The 22,005-nt window shown below is 47.8% G+C and overlaps 1 protein-coding gene across 2 annotated transcripts in view; it reads left to right on the plus strand.

Moving 5' to 3' along the window:
- PIP4K2B (phosphatidylinositol-5-phosphate 4-kinase type 2 beta) overlaps positions 1-22,005 on the plus strand; it is a 28,047-nt gene that overhangs the window by 1,060 nt on the left and 4,982 nt on the right. The window contains exons 1-8 of one of the 2 annotated variants that reach the window (XM_038547467.1): positions 944-964; positions 9,525-9,622; positions 12,875-12,971; positions 15,584-15,736; positions 16,545-16,691; positions 17,719-17,757; positions 18,236-18,349; positions 21,646-21,904. In XM_038547467.1, the coding sequence (XP_038403395.1) occupies positions 962-964; positions 9,525-9,622; positions 12,875-12,971; positions 15,584-15,736; positions 16,545-16,691; positions 17,719-17,757; positions 18,236-18,349; positions 21,646-21,904 (910 nt within the window). In that variant the 5' untranslated portion in view covers positions 944-961. Of the gene's footprint in view, positions 1-943; positions 965-9,524; positions 9,623-12,874; positions 12,972-15,583; positions 15,737-16,544; positions 16,692-17,718; positions 17,758-18,235; positions 18,350-21,645; positions 21,905-22,005 lie in introns of those variants that run through there. The other variant, XM_038547466.1, reaches the window with a different exon arrangement.

Consider the following 22,005-nt stretch of genomic DNA (forward strand, 5'->3'; position numbering starts at 1 on the left):
AGGGTGATCCCTGGACCCTTAGGGTGCTTGAGAATGTCCCATTAGGAAGTTCGAGCCCAGCATTAGCGCTTGAGCTTCGAGGACTTTGTTTGTGCCCTGTTTGTTGAGGGTCTTTTTTCTTTTCCAACCACTCGCTCCTTGCCTTCTGACCATTTGCACTGTGAGTCCCAACGCCAGGAATGAGCAGAGGAAATAAAAGGACCTGAAACACCTAACTTCACCAACTACAGGTTTGGAATGAGGAAGATGGAGCTAATAGCTTGGGTTTCCTGTTAATTTCAGTTCTTTAGGCACCCTGACTTTTCAGAGCACTTGAAATTGCCCACAAGATCAAATGCTGACAGAGGGACCTGAGGCCAGCGAGACTTTTTGCTTTGCTTTGGTAGAGGAGCCTTTGGCTGGAGGCGGATGAACCTTAGTCTGAGCCAGAGTTTTAGATCTTTGCATCTAATACAGAAAAGTGCATATGTATGCGGGTGAGGTCGCTATTGGTGTTTTGGTCTTGGGCAGGTTACTTGTTTTCAGTAACCTCACTCTGGTGAGAGTCCTGGCCAGAGTAGGGAGTAGTACTGGTTTAATGTCCAGACCCCTAGAAGCTGTTTTGGGCCAGTAGTCCAGCAGACTTTGTTTCTCCTGCTTTCTGCTGCTTCAGGGGTCGTCTGACAACATTGCAAGGGAAACTGGGTCATCAAAATGTGGACCTTGTGTCCCTGCCTGGAAGTCAATCCTTGATTTTGTTCTACAGCCTGTTTCTCACTAGAAAGCATCCTGTCTGTATAAGAACTGGTGGAGGCTCTTAACAGCTCCTACATTGGAATAGTACACCTACCTACCTTGGGTCCCTTATTTTATACACGAAGAAATGGAGACCCCAGGTGGAGAATTAGCTCACCCATGGCCACAGCAAAAGATGCAGCTCATTGTCCGGCACCACGGACTGTTATTCAGCAGTAGTGCTTGAATGGTAGGTCTCGCTTTTTGTGCCTTCTGGTCCTTATTCTGTTTCTCAGCCCAGTGCCGGGATAGGTGGGGATTATGGTCTTGTTAGGGAACTCAAAATGTACGCTCAGGTGTGTGTGCCTGTGCATGCCAGCTCATGGGAGTGTGTGTGATGTTGGGTGTTCTGATACGCAAGCAGTGAGTCTGCCTAGATGGGGGCCTCTGAATGGTAGATGGATAGGCATCTGTGAGTCTTACTTTCTTGGACTAGAAAGTCACCCTCTTTCTTTGCCAACTTGAAGGAAAGTTGGAGGGCTAGCTGGAAAGGCATTGACTTTAAGCAAGACCCAAGGTTCTGGGCATAATGAGTGGGCGCCTCAGGGGAAAGGCACTGACGCAGCTCCCTGGACAGGGCAAGTTGTGCAGGCCACCTGGTCCCTAGCATTTAGTGTTTCTGGACCTGAGGTAAGGTCTAGAACTCTAGGATTTCCATCTGGGAAATGGAGGCATCTCCCCAGAAGAAGAGTGGTATAAAATCTTGTGGTTCTCCAGGGAGTCAAGACCACATAGTTCTTGGTGGATTGCTAGCCTTTCTGAGAAGTTACCTTCCTTCAGAAGCCCACTTTTGCCACTTTTTGCAATCTGAGGTTTCAGATGTCACATTTCTTTGATTCTTTAGTTCCTCCCCCTTTTAGGTATTTAGGGCATGATAGTCTATGGCCGATGGTGAATGAGATATGAAGGATGGATATATATCTTTATCGAGAGCAAAAGTCACTCTTTCCTGATGTGGTTGATTTACTTCCAGGTGGAAAAAGAGAGGTTTTTGAGCTTGGTGTTGTCACAGGAGCTCCTCTCTTGGACAAGAGTTGCAGCCCGTGGACTTTGTGGAGAGAGAGTATAGGAAACAGGATCTAGGGTGCCTGGCTGGCTTAGTCAGTGGAGCACATGGCTCTTGGTCGCAAGTTTTTGCCCCATGTTGGGTGTAGAGTTTACTTAAATAAAACTTAAAAAAAGAAGAAGACTTTAGCTCTGTCAGGGAAGAACTAGTAAAGAGAGAACACTAGTGTTTTAGTGGATGAAATACAGTGTAGAGGCTCTGGAATTAGAGAAGAGATTTCCCTGGAGAGGGGCATGGAGACCAGAGGGTCATGGAGACCTGCAAGAGGAGGCAGACCTGCCTTGATAACCTGCTGGTTTTAGAAACCAGGTATTCATGAAACGTCACTCAGATGGTCACAAGGAATAGGAGCAATTGGTGGTAACTGTATTCAACTATATTGGAACCTGCTAGACTGTTCTTTAAAGTGACTGCATCATTGTACATTTCCACTAGCAGAGTGTGTGTGTGTGTGGGTCCAGGTTCTCATCCTTGCACTTCTCTGCACATCCGCAACACTTGTAATCATCTTTTTTATTATAGCCACATTGGTGGGTGCGAAGCGTTACCTCATTGTAATTATGATTTATATTTCCTTGATAACTAATGGTGTTGAGTATCTTTTCATGTGCTTATTGGCCATTTGTATATTTTCCTCAGAGAAACGTCTGTTAAGATCCTTTGTCCATTTTTTTTTTTAAGATTTTATTTATTTGGGATCCCTGGGTGGCGCAGCGGTTTGGCGCCTGCCTTTGGCCCAGGGCGCGATCCTGGAGACCCAGGATCGAATCCCACGTCAGGCTCCCGGTGCATGGAGCCTGCTTCTCCCTCTGCCTGTGTCTCTGCCTCTCTCTCTCTCTCTCTGTGACTATCCTAAATAAATAAATAAAATATTAAAAAAAAAAAAAAAAAAGATTTTATTTATTTATTCATGAGAGACACACAGAGAGAGGCAGAGACACAGGCAGAGGGAGAAGCAGGCCCCATGCAGGGAGCCCAGTGAGGGACTGGATCCCATGTCTCCAGGATCAGCCCCTGGGCTAAAGGCGGCGCTAAACCACTGAGCCACCCAGGCTGCCCTCCTTTGTCCATTTTTAAAAAACATTTTTGCCCAGTTTTAAATTGGGTTATCTTTTCATTGTTGAGTTATTAAGAGGGTTTTTTGTTTGTTTGTTTGTTTTTATAGAACTCCAGCACTAGTTGGGGTGGGGGGAGGCAGTGAAGGGCAGAGGGAGAAGGAAATGCTGAGCAGGGAGCCAGATGTGGGGCTTGATCCCAGGACCCTGAGATCATGAGAAAGCAGAAGCTTAACTGACTGAGCCACCCAGGTGCCCCTAGAGTTATAAGAGTTCTTTGTATAGTTTAGGTACAAGTCCCTTATTAGATATATGATTTGCAAGTATCTTCTCCTGTTCTTTGGATTATCTTTTATACTTTCTTTTTTTCTTTTTTTTTTTCTTTTATACTTTCTTGATGGTACCTTTTGAAGCTCAGGTTTTTTAATTTTGATAAAGTCCATTTATGTATTTTCTTTGCTTGCACTTTTGGTGCATATCTAAGAAGGCTTTCCCTCACCCAAGGTCATGAAAATTTACTCCAATATTCTAAGAAAAACTCTCATAGTTTTAGCTCTTACATTTAGGTCTGTAATCCATTTTTAAAAAATTTTTTTATTTATTTATTCATGAGAGATACAGAGAGAGAGACAGAGACACAGGCAGAGTCAGAGAAACAGACTCCTCACAAGGAGCCTGATGTGCGACTCGATCCTGGATCCTGGGATCAGGCCCTGAGCTGAAGGCTGACGCTCAACCGCTGAGCCACTCAGGCGTCTCAGTCTCTGTAATCCATTTTGAATTAATTTCTGCTTGTGGTGTAAGGAACAGATTCATTCTTAAGTCTCCATTCTCTCCCACACTCCACCCCCATTCTGTCCATGCATTTTCTTTGCTTAATGCAGACCTAGAACTTCTTTTACCAGCCTTTTTCTCTTGCTCTGCTACTTTGAAAATCTTTGGTAAATATTCCTGCTCTGGTGAGACCTTTGGACAAATTTGCCCTTCACCAGACCTTTCCACCTCATGGAGAACAGGAAGAGAAGAAAAACCAGGGTGTGAAAAAGGAGGAATAAACCTAGGAGTGAATTTGTTGGCACCTGTGGCTCTGTTCTTGCCCACTTCCCTCTCTAGCTTGAGGTGTTGCCTGGACTTCCTTGGTCTTAGGGTTTTTCAATATATCATATTTTCTGATGGTGGCAGGTGAACATGATTGTCTGCTGTAGCCAGCTTATTGCTGAGCCCCCCACAAAATCACAGGACAAGTCAGGAAACCTGCATGCCCTGCCCACCCCTCCTGCGTAACAATTCCTATGAAGGTCACATAGGGAAGTAGAGGCTTCTGGACTCAGAAGTTCAACAGACTGGAACTAGTGACTGAATTTTCATCTCAGTAGGATCAGTGTAGAGTGAATTGTCTGCTCCTGAATTTCTTACTCAACTCGTTTAGCCTCCTTATTATTTATGCTGATGGCTCCTGGAGTTAATCATGTGGATAATCCAAAAATCACTTACATGTTGTGAGATACAGCAGATTTACCATCCTAATATGTTGTACTTAGCATGATACTTGAATGAATATGCATTCCACAAGTGTGCTTATGCTGAAGGTGAGAGGGGTCGGCCCAGGATTATGCTAGATAATAGAGGACAGACACATCTTCCTGAAACATTCAAGAAGTCATGACCTTTCATGCTTCAGAACTTTTAGTTACTTTCCTTTGTCTACTACATAAAGTTTACTCTTCTCTCTCTGCTATTTAAGATTCTTTATAGGGACGCCTGGGTGACTCAGCGGTTGAGAGGCTGCCTTTGGCTCAGGGTGTGATCCTGGAGTCCCGGGATCGAGTCCTGGGATGGAGTCCTGCATCAGGCTCCCTGCATGGAGCCTGCTTCTTCCTCTGCCTGTGTCTCTGCCTCTCTCTCTTTCTCTTTCTGTGTCTCTCATGAATAAATAAATAAACACATCTTTAAAAAAAAAAAAAAGACTCTTTACAGTCTGGCCATAGACTCCATAGCCAACTTTAACCTTCATTCCCACCCTCCAGACCGAGTCTTTGGTATGGTCACAACAGCTTTGCTGTCTCTTTTCTCTTTATCCTGGAGTTAGCCATACTTCAGTCCCCTTTTTCTAGCCATCCATCCCCCTAGCCAGCATGTATTGTGCAGCTACTCTGTGCCAGTTGTTGTGCATAAACATGGATACCATATTTTCTTCCTTCTAGGGCTTCACAGCCTTGTGGAAGAATCAAACATGTAAGCAAACATTGCCCAAAATGAATGTGCCATTTGGGATATAAAGATGCACAGAGGAGTGAGCATCTAATTCAACCTGGGGAAGACAGGGTAGCTCTCATAGAGGAAGTGTCATTTAGCCAGATCTTGGATGATTCTATTAGCTTTATCCTTTCTTCTCTTCTTGCTGCCATAGTCTATCACCTGAACTACTAAAGTGGCCCTATAAATGGCCTTACTGCTTATTTTTACCTTTTCCAATCCCTGCTTGATTTTGATTCCAGGATACCTTTCTGTATCACCCGTTTTATCATGTGAATTCCCAGACTTGAACCCAAGAATACTTCCCATTTCCTGCATAGTCAAGTCTAGATTTTTATAGTGGACAAATCTAAGTTTAAATCCAAGCTCTGCCCCTTACTAAGAGCTTTGGAGCTTCATTTTACTTTTCTGTAAGATGAGCAGAAACACTTTCCTTGCAGATTATTAGGAGAGAAGCAAGGAATGGGGAACACTGCCTCAGTCAAGTTAGCTATCCAGAAGAAGGCTCACACAGCACTGTATACAGAGCCAAGGTGTGGGCACCAGACAGACCTGGGAGCAAATCCTGACTCTGCACATCCTGTCTGTGTGACCTTGAGGAAGGTTTCTTGAACTTCTTTTGCAAAATCAGATTAATAACAATTAGTGTGGCAATTAAGTATTAGAAATAATAGCACAGGGCAGCCCAGGTGGTTCAGCAGTTTAGCGCCACCTTCAGCCCAGGGCGTGATCCTGGAGTCCCGGGATCGAGTCCCATATTGGGCTTCCTGCGTGGAGCCTGCTTCTCCCTCTGCCTGTGTCTCTGCCCCCTCTCTCTCTCTCTGTGTCTATCATAAATAAAAATAAATAAATAAATCTTTAAAAAAATAGAAATAATAGCACAGAATATGTGATATCTATGTGATACCTATGATATATAATATATAACATTGCCTATGATATATAATATATAACATAAAGCCCCAACCACTTCTAGGTATTCATTAAAAAGAAGCAGCTGTTATTTATTAATATTAATCATAGGCTAGGCCATTCCCCTATCTTCCTATGTTCTTTCCATGCACTCCTTAGAACTTCTATCCTACCCTGCCACCTGCCAGTCTACCGCCACACACCGTACTTAAGCTCTTGAGTCTTGGGTCTGACTCTTTCCACTACCTGGGGATTCCCTTACCCCTACCCCCTACCCTATCCTCTCCCTCTCTCTCTCTCTCTCTTTTTTTTTTTTTTTTTTGAGAACTACTGTCCTAGGCCTTTCTCACATGTATTTATTTCTCTACAGCTTCCTCTAGCAAACAGCTCTTGGGAGTCTATCCCCAGGCAGCACCGATTTCTTCACCTGTTTTTCCCCCCTCCCTTTATTCATAACTCTGCAGCACTCATCACATTGTATTCTTTGTTGTCTGTTTTCCCAGCTGGACAAAGCCCACCTTCTCATTGTTGTATCCCCAGCTCTGGCACAGTCCTGGCATATATAGTAAGGCCCTCAATACATTTGTAGAAGTTAACTGAAAAGGAGTTTGTCAGATCAGAGTCTGAGCCAGGTCAGGAAAGGCCTTAAGTGCCAGGCTAAGAAGGTGAAACTTTACCCTGGGATTGATGAGGAGCCATGGAAGATCTTCAGTGGGGGTATAACATGATCTTGTAGTCTTCCAGTGTCAGGTGCTCTTGGCAAAACCAGGAGAGGCATTAGGTGCTCAGTTTCTAGCCTGATGTGTGAGGGCCAGGAGTCTTTGTGACCATATTAACCTCACCCTCAGCTGTTCTTGCTGTCATTTCCCCGTGTTCGCACTCATTGTATACTACTTGATTTTTAGTTTCTCTGTGCCATGAGTCTGTCTCATCTCCCAGATAAGAGAATAAGCCGCCTCCTTTTTGTGTGCACAGTGTGCAGTGTGCCCCCTCCTCCCTGACATGAAGTGAAGCATGTAGTAGGTATCTTATTAAGTGCTTGTTCAATTGAAATTGGCTAGAACTCTCTGGGGTGGTAGAATTTAGCACAACTAAAAAATAGTACAGCTAATCCCTAGAGTGAATCATCTGCATGGGCCCAGTGGAAATGAAGGGTGGGCCTACCTAGTTCATATATATGGATTGTTCACCAAAAATTATCTCAGAAATCTCCTGCCATTGGGTTGTGTAGTCAAGAATTGAGATGAAGGGAGAACTAAAAACTGACTAATTTACGACCTTCTGAAGTAGGTGGAATCAAAAGTTACAGAGAATTAACGAATAGAGCATTCTTGAATAGCTGCCGTTAGAAAAATCCACCGTGGCTGGCTCTCAGGAAAGGGCTTCAGTCTTTTCTAGTTCTCGCATCAAGCCCTGGCCTTCACACCAAATCTAGATTTTAGACTAACCCAGAATCAATGAGTAGTACATTCTAGAACATTCTGTATAAAATCATGCTCTTTGAGCCAGTGTGGAAGATGAACTAGAAAATAGAAAAGGTGGGATTACACAAGAGCCATGAACTTCTTAACTTCTTCAACTGTCCAAGCCAAGCAAGCAATACATGCCAGGAAAAAGGAAGTGGGACAGCTACCATGAATTGTTTCTGTTGGCAGGAAAACAAGGAAGTGGAATGGTTTCCTCTGTAGGCACACACTTCACAGTCAGGTTCCCTCGTGAGCACCTCCTGGAATGGGAATTGGTGTGGTTTTTTTTTTTTTCATGTGGCTGGTAAGCCAGTGTGGTAGGTACCATAGACCTGGGTGCTGAGAATTTTCAGTGTCTGGTTTGATGAATTTCGATAGATGTATATATGGTCATGTAATTATCACCCCAAACAATACGTAGAACACTTCTGTCACCCCAGAATCAAATCTCTTATGTCCCTTTATAGTCAGCTGCCCCTAGCCAACCGAGGCAGCCTCTTACTGGATTTCTCTCACTGTAGATGCCTGTTCTAGAATTTCATGTAAATAGACTCATACAGGATATACTCTTGTGTCTGTGCTCATCACTTTGGGCCAGGAGTTTATTGAGTCTCTGCCCCACTGCCAGTTTCTGCCACCTCCCCATATATACACATGCCTGTGCCTTCCTTCATTTCCCCAGGAGCAAATTAGGTTTTTCACCACTGCTAGAAAAGTAGGGTTCCCCAGCCCAGATACTGCATTAATTTGAACATCTTCCGTCCTCTGACATTTCTAAATAAAAAAGGTTTGGAGCATGAAAGGGGCAGCAAATTAAATGCTGTTTCCCCTATTTGTGCTCCTAATGACTCTTGGTTATCCCCTCACTGCCACATGGGCCTCATTGAGATAATAGGATTTGCAAGGAAAGTTTCTGGCAGACCTAAGGCTGTGCATCCCCTCCCCCCCATCCATTAAGGCAGACCTAAGGTTTCCTCTGTAAATCCTGAATGCATTAGTGGCAACTGGGTTGAGGGTCAAATGTCAAATACTCTGCTGTGAGGGGAGAGGACATCTGTGGCTAATTAGACCACTAATTGGCTAAGCTGGGGACAGGGAAGGGCAGGGTATACTCTCTGAGCTCTGTGCCAATGGGAAGCCAGCTCCCTGTCAGCCTCCAGCTCCCTTAAGAGGGATGAAAGCCAATGGGAAGGTTTGCTTGCAGTGGGTGCAAGGCATCCTACCCCATCTCCTTCAGTTCAGCATAATGCAGGACATGGCTTTAGGAACTGGCCCTGTTTTAATCAGGAGAGTAAGAGTGAGCCAGTGGCCAGATGTCTACCTCTTCTTCTCACTTTAAATTTGATCCTTTACTTTGGAGATGAGTTACATACCCACACAAACTCATCCAGCTTTTTTTCCTACCCCATCCTGACATCTTGAGTGACCCACAATTTGTATAAAGATGTTAAAAGGCCTCAGTACCCACATAGGTTGTGTAATGTTTATTCATTGATCCACTTATTGCTACATTTAACAAATATTTATATTGTACCTGCCATAAGCAAATCACCGGGCCAACCCTGAAGGAACCTCCAGAGATCAGTTAGATGACCTTTGCTTAAAAAGATCAGTAATACAATCTTGCCTCACTTATAGTCTAGCAAGCTTGCGAGGTTTATAAGCATTAACCATGATATGAGGGAGACTGTGTTATGGCCAAAGGATGGATACAAGCACAGGAATTCCAGAATGAAGAAGAACATTTATGGTCTGGAGAATCATGGAAAGCTTCATGGAATAGGTGCCTTTTGAGCTGGAACTTAGCAGGTGGGGAGAATTTCAATAGGTGGAGATGGGTTAGGAACTTATTTGAAAAGAAGAGCAGAAATAAAGGCAAGGAGGGAATCCATGGACATGTTTTTGGTAAGATGGTGGCATTCACGTTGTGGCATATTGTGTCTCTGAGGCAGGTGGCCTCCTGGCTGAGAACGTTGGTTTTCCCTTGCTTTGCAGATCAATGAGCTGAGCAATGTCCCTGTCCCTGTCATGCTAATGCCGGATGACTTCAAAGCATACAGCAAGATCAAGGTGGACAATCATCTCTTCAATAAGTAAGTGGCCTCCTGAGTGGGCTCAGGTTTTGTGGGTAGTCCTTTCCCTCAAGGCAGAGAACTTCTGAAAACTTGCACATGGCAGTGCCAAGCCAGCACCTGGCAGGGTGTGACAGCGACACCTGGATCTCAGTGCTGACAAACTGGCTGGGAAAATGCATTCATTATGTGCCTCTCCTGTTTGTGTCATTCTGTCATCTCCTGTATCCGCCTACCTCCAGGGTCCCTCAGGGCATGTGGTCCGGGCCAGGGTGATTCATCTGGGGCCAGATTAGGTAGCAGTGAGCTGCTCACGAGCTGTGGTATCTACTGTGAGGCTGACAACAGTGGCCCTATCTTGATCTTTGTCTGTGGCAAGAAGCTGCCAGACATTTTCCTGGCCCAGGATACAGCCAAGCTCTTCTCTCTCCCGATGGGTGTGTGAGCCACAGGCTGAGCATGGTGCCCAGGGGTGCCATCCAAAGTAATTCCTCCCACTTTTGTTCCTTGTGGCTTCTGGGACGATGTCTGAAGGGCATCTCCAGGTTGGAGCAGCTATCTCACCTAATGCAGGGTGGGGCCTGCTCTAAGCCCTTGGGAGGCCGTACTTTTTCAGCCCATCTTGGGTCATCTGGAGGAGCTCTTGCTGCCCACACCCTTCTTTCTGCGCTTGCATCCTGGCACCACTTTCCATTGTCCCACGGTCCCTGGCACCCCTCCAGCTGGGCTCTGTCACCCCACTGTTGCCAGACTGTTAGCCTAGAGGGGAAGCTTGGTTTGAAAATATCCCTTAGTGTCCTCTGTCTGCCATAGTAATATCAACATCTTATTCTAGAAGCCATCTGTCTTCAGAGCTAAGTGGCTACCTGTATAGAAGAAAGACTCCTGTTTCTGCTCTGTTCTCACACTGCCACCACATTTCACTTCACTGGGTTTTCGGAATCAAGCAATTCTGAAGGATACCAGCAGGGTGTCCTGCCAATTCAGTTCAGCTCTGATACTATCTACCTGAACTTAGCATCAGGTCCCTCAGGTTCAGCCCCACAAAACTGCCCTCCTGCCTTCAGATCCCAGTTAGAAGTCTAGGTTGTCACCTGTGTTAATGACTAACTTGCTGTGGGTCCCACATTCCCATGACTCTCACCCCCTGGATTCAGTGAGTTTGCTAAAGCGGCTCACAGAATGTGGTAAAACATTTTATTTACTCAATTACGGGTTTATTATAAAGGATACAGCTTAGGAACAACCAGATGGAAGAGATGCATGGGGCAACGTGTATGAGGAGGGGCATGGACCTCCCGGACCCTCTCTAGGTACACCACCCTCCCCATACCTAGACATGTTGACCAGCCTGGAGCTCCTGAGCCCTGCCTTCATTGCAAAGCGTGATTGATAAAATCATTAGCAAGTGTGGCGATTGGCTCTACCCCCCAGCCCTTTACCCCTCCCTGCTGGCTGGTTCCCCTGGCAACCAGCACCCAGCCCTCAAGTCTTCCCAGAAGTTACCATGCGGCTCTCCAAAAATCACTTTTTTTTTTCTCTCTCTCTTTTTTTTAAAATAGGCTCCATAGGATGCCCGGGTGGCTCAGCGGTTGAGCACCTGCCTTCGGCCCAGGGTGTGATTCTGGAGTACCAGGATCGAGTTCCTCCATCAGTCCCACACGGAGCCTGCTTCTCTCTCTACTTATGTCTCTGCCTCTCTCTCTCTCTCTCTGTGTCTCTCATGAATAAATAAAATCTTAGAAAAAATAATAATGAAGTTGGCTCCACATCCAGTGTAGAGCCCAATGCAGGGCTTGAACTCACAACCTGAGATGAAGACCTGAGCTGAGATGAAGAGGCAGATGCTTAACTGACTGAGCCACCCAAGCACCCCCTCCTCCAAAAGTCACCTTTTTAACATAAACTCAGATGTGGTTGAAAGTCTGAGAAACAAGCATTACTAGAATGTAACAGGGCTTGTTGAAATGTTGAAAGGGGTTTGTTATGAATAAAAAAAGACATGTTTATTGCTCTTATGACTTCAGAAATTCCAAGGGCTTAGTTGCTCTGTGCCTAAAACAGGAATGAAGGCTAAATATATATTTCTTACTGTATCACAATATTATACCTTCTAAGAAAGGAGAGGCAGTCCTTGGCCCTGAGTCAGGAAAGGAGGTGGGTCTGTCCCAGGGCTCAGGGCTCTGGAAGAAGACATTGCACTGTCGCCTATTTCAGGGTTTGTGGCCTCTGGTGAAGTTCTACCACCTTGACATCTTGGCCTAAAGCAGAGCGTCCAATCTCTTCATTTATCTTTCTTTATCCCTTTGTCCTTTTAGCAACTGTTGATGTGCTAATTATTGGACTACGGTACGGTTTACTAAAAGAAGGGCACATGAGGCAGAGCAGGCCCCTGCCTTCATGAGAAGCCACTGCTGTTTATTTCCTCAAAGTATGTCATCCTGGAGTATAGTCAGGGAGTCGTATTTCTCAAAGGGAGTTCCCAAGAAAGGGGACATTGTAAAGGTGGAGGATTCAGAGAAGGCATCCCTTCAAGGCGATTCTCTCCCCTCCTGGGATTATTGACTAACAGGTGGGCAGGGTGGAGATGGTGCCAGCAGTCCACAGATGAGGCTTCCTGAAAAAATGGGATCCTAGTCAATTGACTGAGGACCTCTTCAACCCAAAGCACCCTCATCTTCCATCCCAAGGGAAGCCCAGTGTAGGGCTTCCTGGATGTTACCATCTTTAGAACGTGTTGATAGAAGCATCCTCAGAAGAAAGGGTCCCTGGGTCAAGAAAGGCCACTCCTTTTAGTGGCCAGACTGCCATCCACCTCACAGCAGCTGTTCACATGCAGCCACTCGCATGTAGCAAGTATAGCTCTTAAGCAGTGGACCTGCACTCTGTCACACTTCTCGGCAGGTGAGGGTTTTTCCCCTTTAATGTAAATTTTGTCAAAAGAGACCATACACTCAGAAAAAGTCCACAAATTTTAAGTATACAGCTCAACTAGTTTTTACAAAATGAACACATGGATGTGAAGTTTAAAAACTTTTACATGCTCAGAATCACCAGGATTGTCTGTTAAAAGTGCAGATTTCCAGACTCATCTCCAGAATTTCTGGGGCCTAGAAACCTACATCCTGAGTGCTGCAGATTGTTCAGATCCCGGTGACCTGTGGACCAAACCCAGAGAAGTTCTTTTTTTTTTTTTTTTCCCCAGAGAAGTTCTGATGTAAGAATTAGATGGACAAGAGAGGCTCACAAAGACATTTCTCTGCTTTGCCCTAGGGAGAACCTCCCCAGCCGCTTTAAGTTTAAGGAGTACTGCCCGATGGTGTTCCGGAATCTCCGAGAGAGGTTTGGGATTGATGATCAGGATTACCAGGTACTGGCTATGGGCTTTTTTTTCAAAGTCAGAGGGGTCAGAGAGTGGAGTGGGGTCAGGAGGCCACGGGACAATTTGAGGAAAGACTTGTCTACTGTCCTTGTGCTATGCCTTCCTGTGTTGTCCTGTTCCAGCCTGTTGGTCTCTACCTGGGTGCTTGCAGGCTCCTGGAGGGGTCAAAACCCTAGAAGTGCTTCTGAAGCTGCCTGGCAGGCTCATGCTCCTCTTGTGGGGGAGAGAGCAGCAGGAGGGACAGGGGCTGCAGAAGCAGCTTCATCTCAGTCTGACATTCCCAGTCTAGGCCCAAGAACCCTTCTCCTCCATAGTTTGGCTTAAGAGAGAGAATTGTTGCCAGCGGGTGATGAGGCCTCTTAAAACAGATAAGACAGAGTAGAAAAGGAAGACTTCCAGGGTGGTGTAACCTTGCCAGGTACGCAGGCCGCCTCCTACATGCATCCTGGCCTGCTGTGGGAGTGGGGCAGGCGTGGCTGGCGACTGTTCCTCCTGGGCCTGACAATGCCAGGTCCCAGTATCAGGGATGGTACAGTCTGACTCCTACTCAGTGGTTTCTGTTCCTGCTCCACCTCACACCTGCCTCCAACCTTCTGCCCCTGGCAGACAATCTGCCAATGACTGTGGGAGAATTTTCCACTTCACTTTGCTAGCAATAAGAAATACAGCTGATTTGTGGTTGTCTGGAGAGAAGAAAAGGAGTGCATTTCCTAGTGAAATTTAAAATGGATGTCCAAATCTTTTAAAATACTGTAATGCCTCACGGCTGGCTGGCCGGATCCCAGCAAGCCTTTCGGGGAGTAGTTCCTGAGGAGCAGAATGCACTTCAGTGAGGCCCCTCCCTGCTCCCCTCCACTCGGAGGACCACCTGCAGAGATGCCATTTCCCAAGAGGAGGGCATGGGGAGGCAGGGGTGGAGATGCCAGGGACGGAAAACTCAAGAACAGCTGTGTCTAAGGTACTGGGAAGAGCTTCCGGCCCCTTCTGTCAGCACCAAACCCTGAGCTAAATCATGACCTGATTGGAGCTGGAGGTTTTCTGAAAACTCTTGCCACTGTTGAAACCCCAGGTTGCCTGAGACATCTTCCTTCTGCTGCGGCTCCTTCCCTTCCCCTTGGTGCTCTAACCACATCCTTTCCATGTCTGCATTTTTTACTCTGCGAACCTTGTGGGCAAGTGACTGTGCTCACGACTGAGGGAGATGGGGTGTGTGGTGCTCAGGGAGGGGACTCTAACCGTGTAGAGTATCCAAGCACGCAGCCTGGAAACTAGGCAGGGATGGAAGCATGCTTCCCCATGAGGCTGGGCACCTGCACATCTTACCAGAAGTAGGAGAGTGAGGCCCTTGGCTGAGTACCCTACTCAACATTTCTGGGTTGGGGACACCCTATTTTGGGGGTGTCCTTTTAATTTAGAGAGTGCCTCACTACCTCAGACTTGAGTCTTCCCTTGAAGGTGGCACTCTGGGCAGCCTGGGTGGCTCAGCGGTTGAGCGCCTGCCTTCGGCCCAGGGCATGATCCTGGAGTCCCAGATCGAGTCCCACATTGGGCTCCCTGTATGGAGCCTGCTTCTCCCTCTGCCTGTGTCTCTGACTCTCTCTGTGTGTGTTTCTCATGAATAAATGATCTTTAAAAAAAGAAGTGGAAAAAAAAAAAAAAGAAGTGGTACTCCCTCTTGCCCCCAGGGTCTTGTGAGGAGGCACTGGGTGAAGGCAGAATGTGGACTCCTAGGTGAGAGCTGATGAGAGGGCTTGGAGAGGAGGCATTTCTGTGAGCAGATCCCTATATGTGTCTGCTTGGGAATAGGGACAGCTGGGGCCTCTCTCTCTGCCTCGCCTTTCAAAGGTCCTCTCCCGGCATCTGCTTTGTGAACACATCCCTTTGCTTGACTCACACCTCCCCCTCCACCCTCTCAGAGGCTTCTACTGCTCTCTGATCCTAATGGGAATGGGGCCTCAAGGAGGAGCAGTGTCAGAGCCAGAAAAGCTCCCCAGAACTGCCTCATAGCTCTGCACAGACAAGCAGGAGTTTGAGGTGCTCAGGGAGAGGTGCTGGGCAGAGAGGCCAGGAACACCTGCCTGCTTCGGGAAGGGTTCTCCAGCATGTATGTACAGGGAAGAGAGGTGGCTGCCCATTGCTGCTCTATGCTGGCCTGCTTAAATATTTCCTAAGCTTTGTCTTTGTCACCCCAGGAAACTGGGAAAATCATCCTGGACTGCCTCCTTGTGTTCCAGGTCAGGAAATTCAGGAGTGGAAAGGTGAAGTGGCTCACCCAAGGTCAGGTTACCTGTGGGCGTCAGGGTTAGGGCCCAGCCTGAGGCAGAGATTTAGTTGACAGGGGAGTTCCAGGGGTCAGAATGAAAGATGTTTCACAGCCAGCCCTCTGCCCATCCAGTCGGGGATTAGGAGCAGGTGGTCTGGAACAACTTTACCACTCTTCAGGAGGACTTTTGGGAGAGAAGCAAACTTCCCATGAGACCAGGGGTGGGTAAGTTCCTGCCTGTCTCAGCATTGTTGGCCTTAGAGCAGTCTGGCCCAAGTAAAGATCAGAGTCCTTGTTCTTCTCCCGAGACCAGCCTGCTTTTGTCTTGGTCCCTCAGAACTCAGTAACGCGCAGCGCCCCTATCAACAGTGACAGCCAGGGCCGGTGTGGCACACGTTTCCTCACCACCTACGACCGACGCTTTGTCATCAAGACTGTGTCAAGTGAGGATGTGGCTGAGATGCACAACATCTTAAAGAAATACCACCAGGTATGGTGAGTCCCGAGCCTGGGCGGTAGAGGACAGGTGGCAAGGGGGAGGAGAGAGCCCCTGGGCAGCTTCCTGGGGAGAGGTCAGTCCCCTCATGGTGGTCCCCACCTCCCGAGACCCAAGCGCTTGGCCCTGCCTGGCTCTCCCTTGGGCCATGTGCTGAACTGAAATGCTTGCTTGTAAAAAGGGAAAAAGGAGAAATGAAGGCATGTTACCCACTCAGTCCCCATTGAACAGCTGTTTCTTGTCAGAGTCGGGAAGTTTCCCACTCTGGCACCTGCCACATTTCTTCTAAATGAGGTCCTGTGGGCTTGCAGGGTAGCTTCCTTTCCATCTCGACTCTCCACTCGTCAGGAAGCTGCCCTGGAGAGAACTAGGGGAAAGCTGCCCTCTCCCCGGAGTACCTGGAATGTACTGAATGGGACTGCTGATCTCTGGGGCTCCATTGGAACCCCTGGGGCACAGCATGGCTGAGAGCTCCTGGCAGGAGGCCCTTGCTCTTTCCCAGACCACAGTTCCGCCTCCATCTCCCCCATATGCCCCTGGCCTAGCCTACCTCAGTGACTCTCCGGTGGCAGAAGCCTATTTCAGACAGAAGTCTCAGCAGAGTCCCAGTAACATGAAGCCAGAAGGCCTCTGCCAAACCTGCTGGGGGTGGGAATGGCGTGGTCTGTTTAAGTCCAAGGAACCCCCTGGGACCTCCTGGGACCCATCTGAAAGACGACTGGTCTGGAGGCCTGGGGAGAGCCCTGTCCATCCCGGTGTCTTCATTGTCCCTCAGCCACCGACCTTCCTCCCTCTGCTCTAGTTCATCGTGGAGTGTCATGGCAACACCCTTCTGCCGCAGTTTCTGGGCATGTACCGCTTGACCGTGGACGGTGTCGAGACCTACATGGTGGTCACCAGGAATGTGTTCAGCCACCGGCTCACTGTACACCGCAAATATGACCTCAAGGTAAAGGGCTTGGCGTTTCCAGCTCTGGGGCTGCCATCCACCCCCTGCCCCCAAGGCTTGGAGGGGCCGAGGCTCCACCTTGCACAGAACGGGAAAGCCTCCGGAGCATAGGTTTTGGTACAGAATGGGAACTCTGGAGTTGATGTGTCTAATTCCTTTGGGTCAGAAGCTGTTTGAAGTCCAAGTGACAATGACAAGAGGTTATTTAATGCACCATATTTACATCACAGTTGATGTTCTTCAGCTCCCGTCAGTAGGACGTGCACACTGAGGGTCAGTCTGGGGATGGGCGTGCTGACACCCTCACCCTGGCATCTGTGAGGGCACTGTGGACTAGCAGCACAAACACGTCTCTAGACACAGAAAGGGACACGCTTGTGTCTGTGAGCTGTAGTGCTCCGCTGTTCTGAAAGCTGCCTTCGTGCTTCGTTACCTCACACCTCTGTCTCTCTCCCTGCCACAGCCACAGCGCGTCTCTTCCATTCCTGCGGGGCCTGTGGTCTGCTCCTCCCCAGTGCCTCTCATGGCCGCCCAGCCTCTGCCCTCCTTGCTCTTTTGTTCATCTCTGCCTTTCTCAACCTGATTACTTCTTCCTCGGCTCAGATGTCACTTCCTGCAGGAAGCAAGCCTGGACCGTTGCCCCGCCCCAGCCTAGACCACCCTGTGCGACCTGCTTGCAGAGTGTGGTCCTCCCTTGTACCACCTAGCACCCATGTCATTGATGGATTAATGAATCGTGTAACTACTTCTTAATGCCTGTCTTCTCTGTTGGAAGGAAAGTCCCCTGAGGGCAGGGACTATGTCTTAGTACAGTCCTGTTTGCTGAGCGCAGGCCTCATGTCTACTCAGTTCTGACAGTGGTCTGTGAAAGAGGATGTTGAACAAATTGCTGCCTCCTGGCCCCTCTAGGATTCTAACCAGCCTCCTTCCGTTCACCTGCTGCCTCTCCCCAAAGACGGGTGCATGTTTCCCTGCTCAACGGACTTTGCCTCAGCTGGACCTCTCCTGATGGCTCTTATCCTTTCAGGGCTCTACTGTTGCCAGAGAAGCGAGCGACAAGGAGAAGGTATGCTGGGACCTGTACCGATCAAGTGTGGAATGGGTCGCTTGGAATCAGAAACACCTTCTGTCGGCCATCCTGTCCCTTCCTCCACCACAGCCCCTGGCCTGGTTCCCAGACATGCAGTCTGTCAGTGCTGTGTCACTGGGCACCCGTCTGTCCTCATCTCTGGCCTAGGCCTTGCTCTCCAACCTTGCTGGGTTGTCCACAGTCCCACAGAGCTGGTGATTTCTGTCTCATAGTCCAGCTTGACTCGCGGAGTGGCTGCCTGAGCCCCGAGGTGGTCCAGGCTCATTGTGTGACATATGCCACATATTTGCCATCCCTGCCTACTTGAGGCCTGAGACTATAGCCTCCTGTGCTGAACCTATTGATTTGACAGGTTGACCATCTGTGCTCTAAGGACCCTTCCCCTTTTTGTACCATCACCTCTTGGGGTGAGTGTATTAGGTCACCCAGCCTAACAGTGCTGTTACTCTCCCAGGCCAAGGACTTGCCAACATTCAAAGACAATGACTTCCTCAATGAAGGGCAGAAGCTGCATGTGGGAGAGGAGAGTAAAAAGAACTTCCTGGAAAAACTGAAACGGGACGTAGAGGTACTTAGTAACCCTTATTTTCACCTTGGTTGAGGAGGCCCCCCTCTTGTCCTCAGAGCAGGAGCCTCTTTAACCTTAAGAAAAATTGAATTCATGGGGCACCTGGTAGGCTCAGTTGGAGGAGCATGTGACTCTTGATCTTGGGGTTGTGAATTCAAGCCCCACATTGGTTGTAGAGATTACTTAAAAATAAAATCTTAAAAGAAAATTTTAATTCACAACATTTCACATTCTTGGAAAGGAAGGCTGGTGATTTGAATGGTATAGGTGCAGATGAGTATCCCATCAGGGGAACACATTTATGCCAGTAGAATCTTTGTAGCACAAGTTGGAATGCTTTCCTTTATCTTTTCGCTAATCTGTTTCAACACCTTTTTCTAAAGCCCCTAACCTTCCTTTCTGGAGGTATCCCCATAGTGGAAGGGGGGTCGGCCATCAGAGCAACGGGAAGCCAGCTGTTAAGATCCACAACCAGGCCATTCTGTGGCTCGGATTCTTCACTTACCCAGCAGCCTTCTTTTAGAATAGGACTTCCTGCGGAGAAGTTCTTCTGGGGAGGACAAGTGCTAAATAGTGAATTTGTCACCTGGACCACTTGATAACTGAGCGTCTCCTATTTTAATAAATTGGGAACCTGTTCGTTGAAACTAAATCCTACACACTGTTAGAAGTGTTTTCTTATTTTTTTTATTAGGGTAAAAGATGCATAAAGTTTACTATCTTAACCATTTGGAAGTGAACAGTGCAGTGGCATTAAGTACATCCACACTGTTGTACAACCATCACCACCATCCATCTCCAGAATTTTTCATCTTTTCAAACTGAAGCTCTGTCCCCATTCAACAATAATTCCCCATTCCTCTTCTCCCTAGCCTCTGGCAGCCACCATGCTACTTTGTGTCCCTGTGAATCTGACTATTCTAAATACTTTTTATATAAGTGGAATCGTACAGTATTTGTCTTCTGTGTCAGGCTTTTTTCACTTGTCATAATGTCTTTGAGGTTCATGCATGTTTAGCATATGTCAGAATGGCCTTCCCTTGTAAGGCTGAATAATATTCCATTGTACATTTACACTCCACCTTGTTTACCTGTTCATGCATCAAAGGGCCAAAGGGCTGGTATAATAGTTAAGATTTTCCAGAGAAACAGAACCAATAGATGGTGCTGAGACATGGATGGTTAGACCAATAGGTAGTTAAGTAGACAGGCAAGTGTTTATTATAAGGAATTGAATCTCACAGTTATGGAGGCTGGCAATTCCTAGAGCCATAGTTGATACACTGGAGACCCAGGAGAACAGATGGTATAGATTCAGTCTGGAGGCCAGTGTGGTCTCAAGACCAGGGCAGGGCCAATGGTTTAGACCATGTCTGAAAGCAGGAAAAATTGATGTTCCTGTTCAGAGGCACTCAGGCAGGAGGAATTCCCTTTTACTCACAGAAAGGTCACCCTTGGGGATCCCTGGGTGGCTCAGCAGTTTAGCGCCTGCTTTGGGCCAAGGGCATGATCCTGGAGACCCGGGATCAAGTCCCACATCGGGCTCCGTGCATGGAGCCTGCTTCTCCCTCTGCCTGTGTCTCTGCCTCTCTCTCTCTCATTCTCTCTCTCTCTCTCTCTCTCTGTTTCTAATGAATAAATAAATAAAATATTTTTTTTAAAAGAAGGGTCACCCTTTTTGTTCCACTCAAGCCTTCAGCTGATTAGATGAGGCCCACATCAGGCCCAATCTGCTTTACTCAATTTGCCAATTCACATGTTAATATCATGTACAAATACCCTCAGGATGCATGCAGAATAATATCTGACCAAATGTCTGGGCACCTAACATTAACCATTGCACTTGGATTGATTCACTGTGTGCTGCTATGCACATGGGTTTTGCAAATGGCTTTAGTTCCTGGGAAGCTTTTTTTTCATCCCTGCCTGCTATGTCTATGGCTTTATTCTGCCTCTAAGTTTGTCCAAAGTCTTTCTCCTCCCTTTCTTCCCTTTCTCCCTCCTCTCTTTCTGAGAGGAATTTAAGGCAGTTTACACATTTTGTTTGTTTTCACTTGCCTGTTGCTTTCCAAATGTTCTCAGGTCGATAGGAGTGGGTGTGGGTCATGTACTCTCTTTGGTGACCTCGGCCCCCTCTCCTTGGACCTTGAGAAGGGCTCTCGTCTGGGGGTGCTTGGCATGGTGCCCCCGCCTTTCTCTATAGAGGAGATGCACCTGATCTATCATCAGGGCTTCTTATGTTTTTAGCAGCCCAAGAGTCTGTGTAAGGCCGCTCTGGTCACAGCGCTCAGTCAGACAGTTTCCTGGTGACTGGCAGAGTCCTGGCTCATGCCTATTGGCGGTGGCCAGCTACCTAACAGGATTTGGACCATGACTGTGGCCTCAGTATTCACTGAGCTGGATTTCCAGCTGGCCGGTTCCATCCGTATCAGCCCCACACTTTCATTTTTCAAGACATGGAATTCTAGATCAAGAGACCTGAGATGCCGTCTTGCTCACAACACTCCTGTAGATGTGAACTCTGCAGCCCGTGCCTTCTCCCCCTTGCCATCTCCCCCTGTGCCATAGCCTCTTCTGACCTTTGGAAAGAGGTTCAATTGTCGCTTGGCTCTTATGGGATGTCCCTTTTCTTTATCTCCCTGTTCTCACTCTTGACTGGTGAAGAAGCTGAGTCACATGGTGTTTCAAACCGCACTTGTGAGTCTCAGAGGTACATTTACTTCACAACCCAGCACACACACATACACGCACACAACTGAAATACTGTCCATCTATTTCATATTACAAACTCTGGCATTATCTATTTCTATTCTATTCTATTCTATTCTATTCTATTCTATTCTATTCTATTCTTAGTATTTAATAATTTAAAAAAATTCCTGGCCCCAGACTACTCAACTAGATACAGGGCTCCTGACGGGGAAGGTTCATGGTCTGAAGGAAACCGGCCTGTGGTGTCAGCCTCTTTTGATCCCAGACCCAATGGGTCATTTCTCTTCCTTGGTGTTCCTTCTGCCTTTCCTCCCACAGCTTCTGCCATCCTTCTCAACTCCTCTCCCCAGGGAGGCCCCTCTCCCCACTGGCCCTGGTTCCTGAGGCTCCTTGCCCTCGGGGAATGGCTGTCCTCCCTGCTGGACTCAGAGCTCACTGAAGGCAGAGATTCTGATGGCTTGTTCTCACCTGTTTCCAAAGTAGAGAATGGACTCAAAGGGAGTGCCTTTTCTCCCCTTGCCAGATGCTCCCCGGATGCCCTGTGTAACCTCTTCCTTCCATCTCTCCTTCCCCACCTTTGCTAGTTCCTGGCCCAGCTGAAGATCATGGACTACAGCCTGCTGGTGGGCATCCACGATGTGGACCGGGCAGAGCAAGAGGAGATGGAGGTGGAGGAGCGGGCTGAGGATGAGGAGTGCGAGAACGACGGACTGGGTGGCAACCTGCTCTGCTCCTACGGCACGCCTCCCGACAGCCCGGGCAACCTCCTCAGCTTCCCCCGCTTCTTTGGCCCTGGGGAGTTCGACCCCTCCGTTGATGTCTATGCCATGAAAAGCCATGAAAGTAAGTGGGAGGCCACACCTGCCCCGCCCAGCCCTGCTCCCATGGCCTATTGTGTAGATACCGCTGGGATCTGGACCCCCCACTTCATTCACTGCTGACTT

The sequence above is a fragment of the Canis lupus genome, chromosome 9 (assembly GCF_011100685.1).
Source record: "Canis lupus familiaris isolate Mischka breed German Shepherd chromosome 9, alternate assembly UU_Cfam_GSD_1.0, whole genome shotgun sequence".
Classification (NCBI taxonomy): Eukaryota; Metazoa; Chordata; class Mammalia; order Carnivora; family Canidae; genus Canis; species Canis lupus.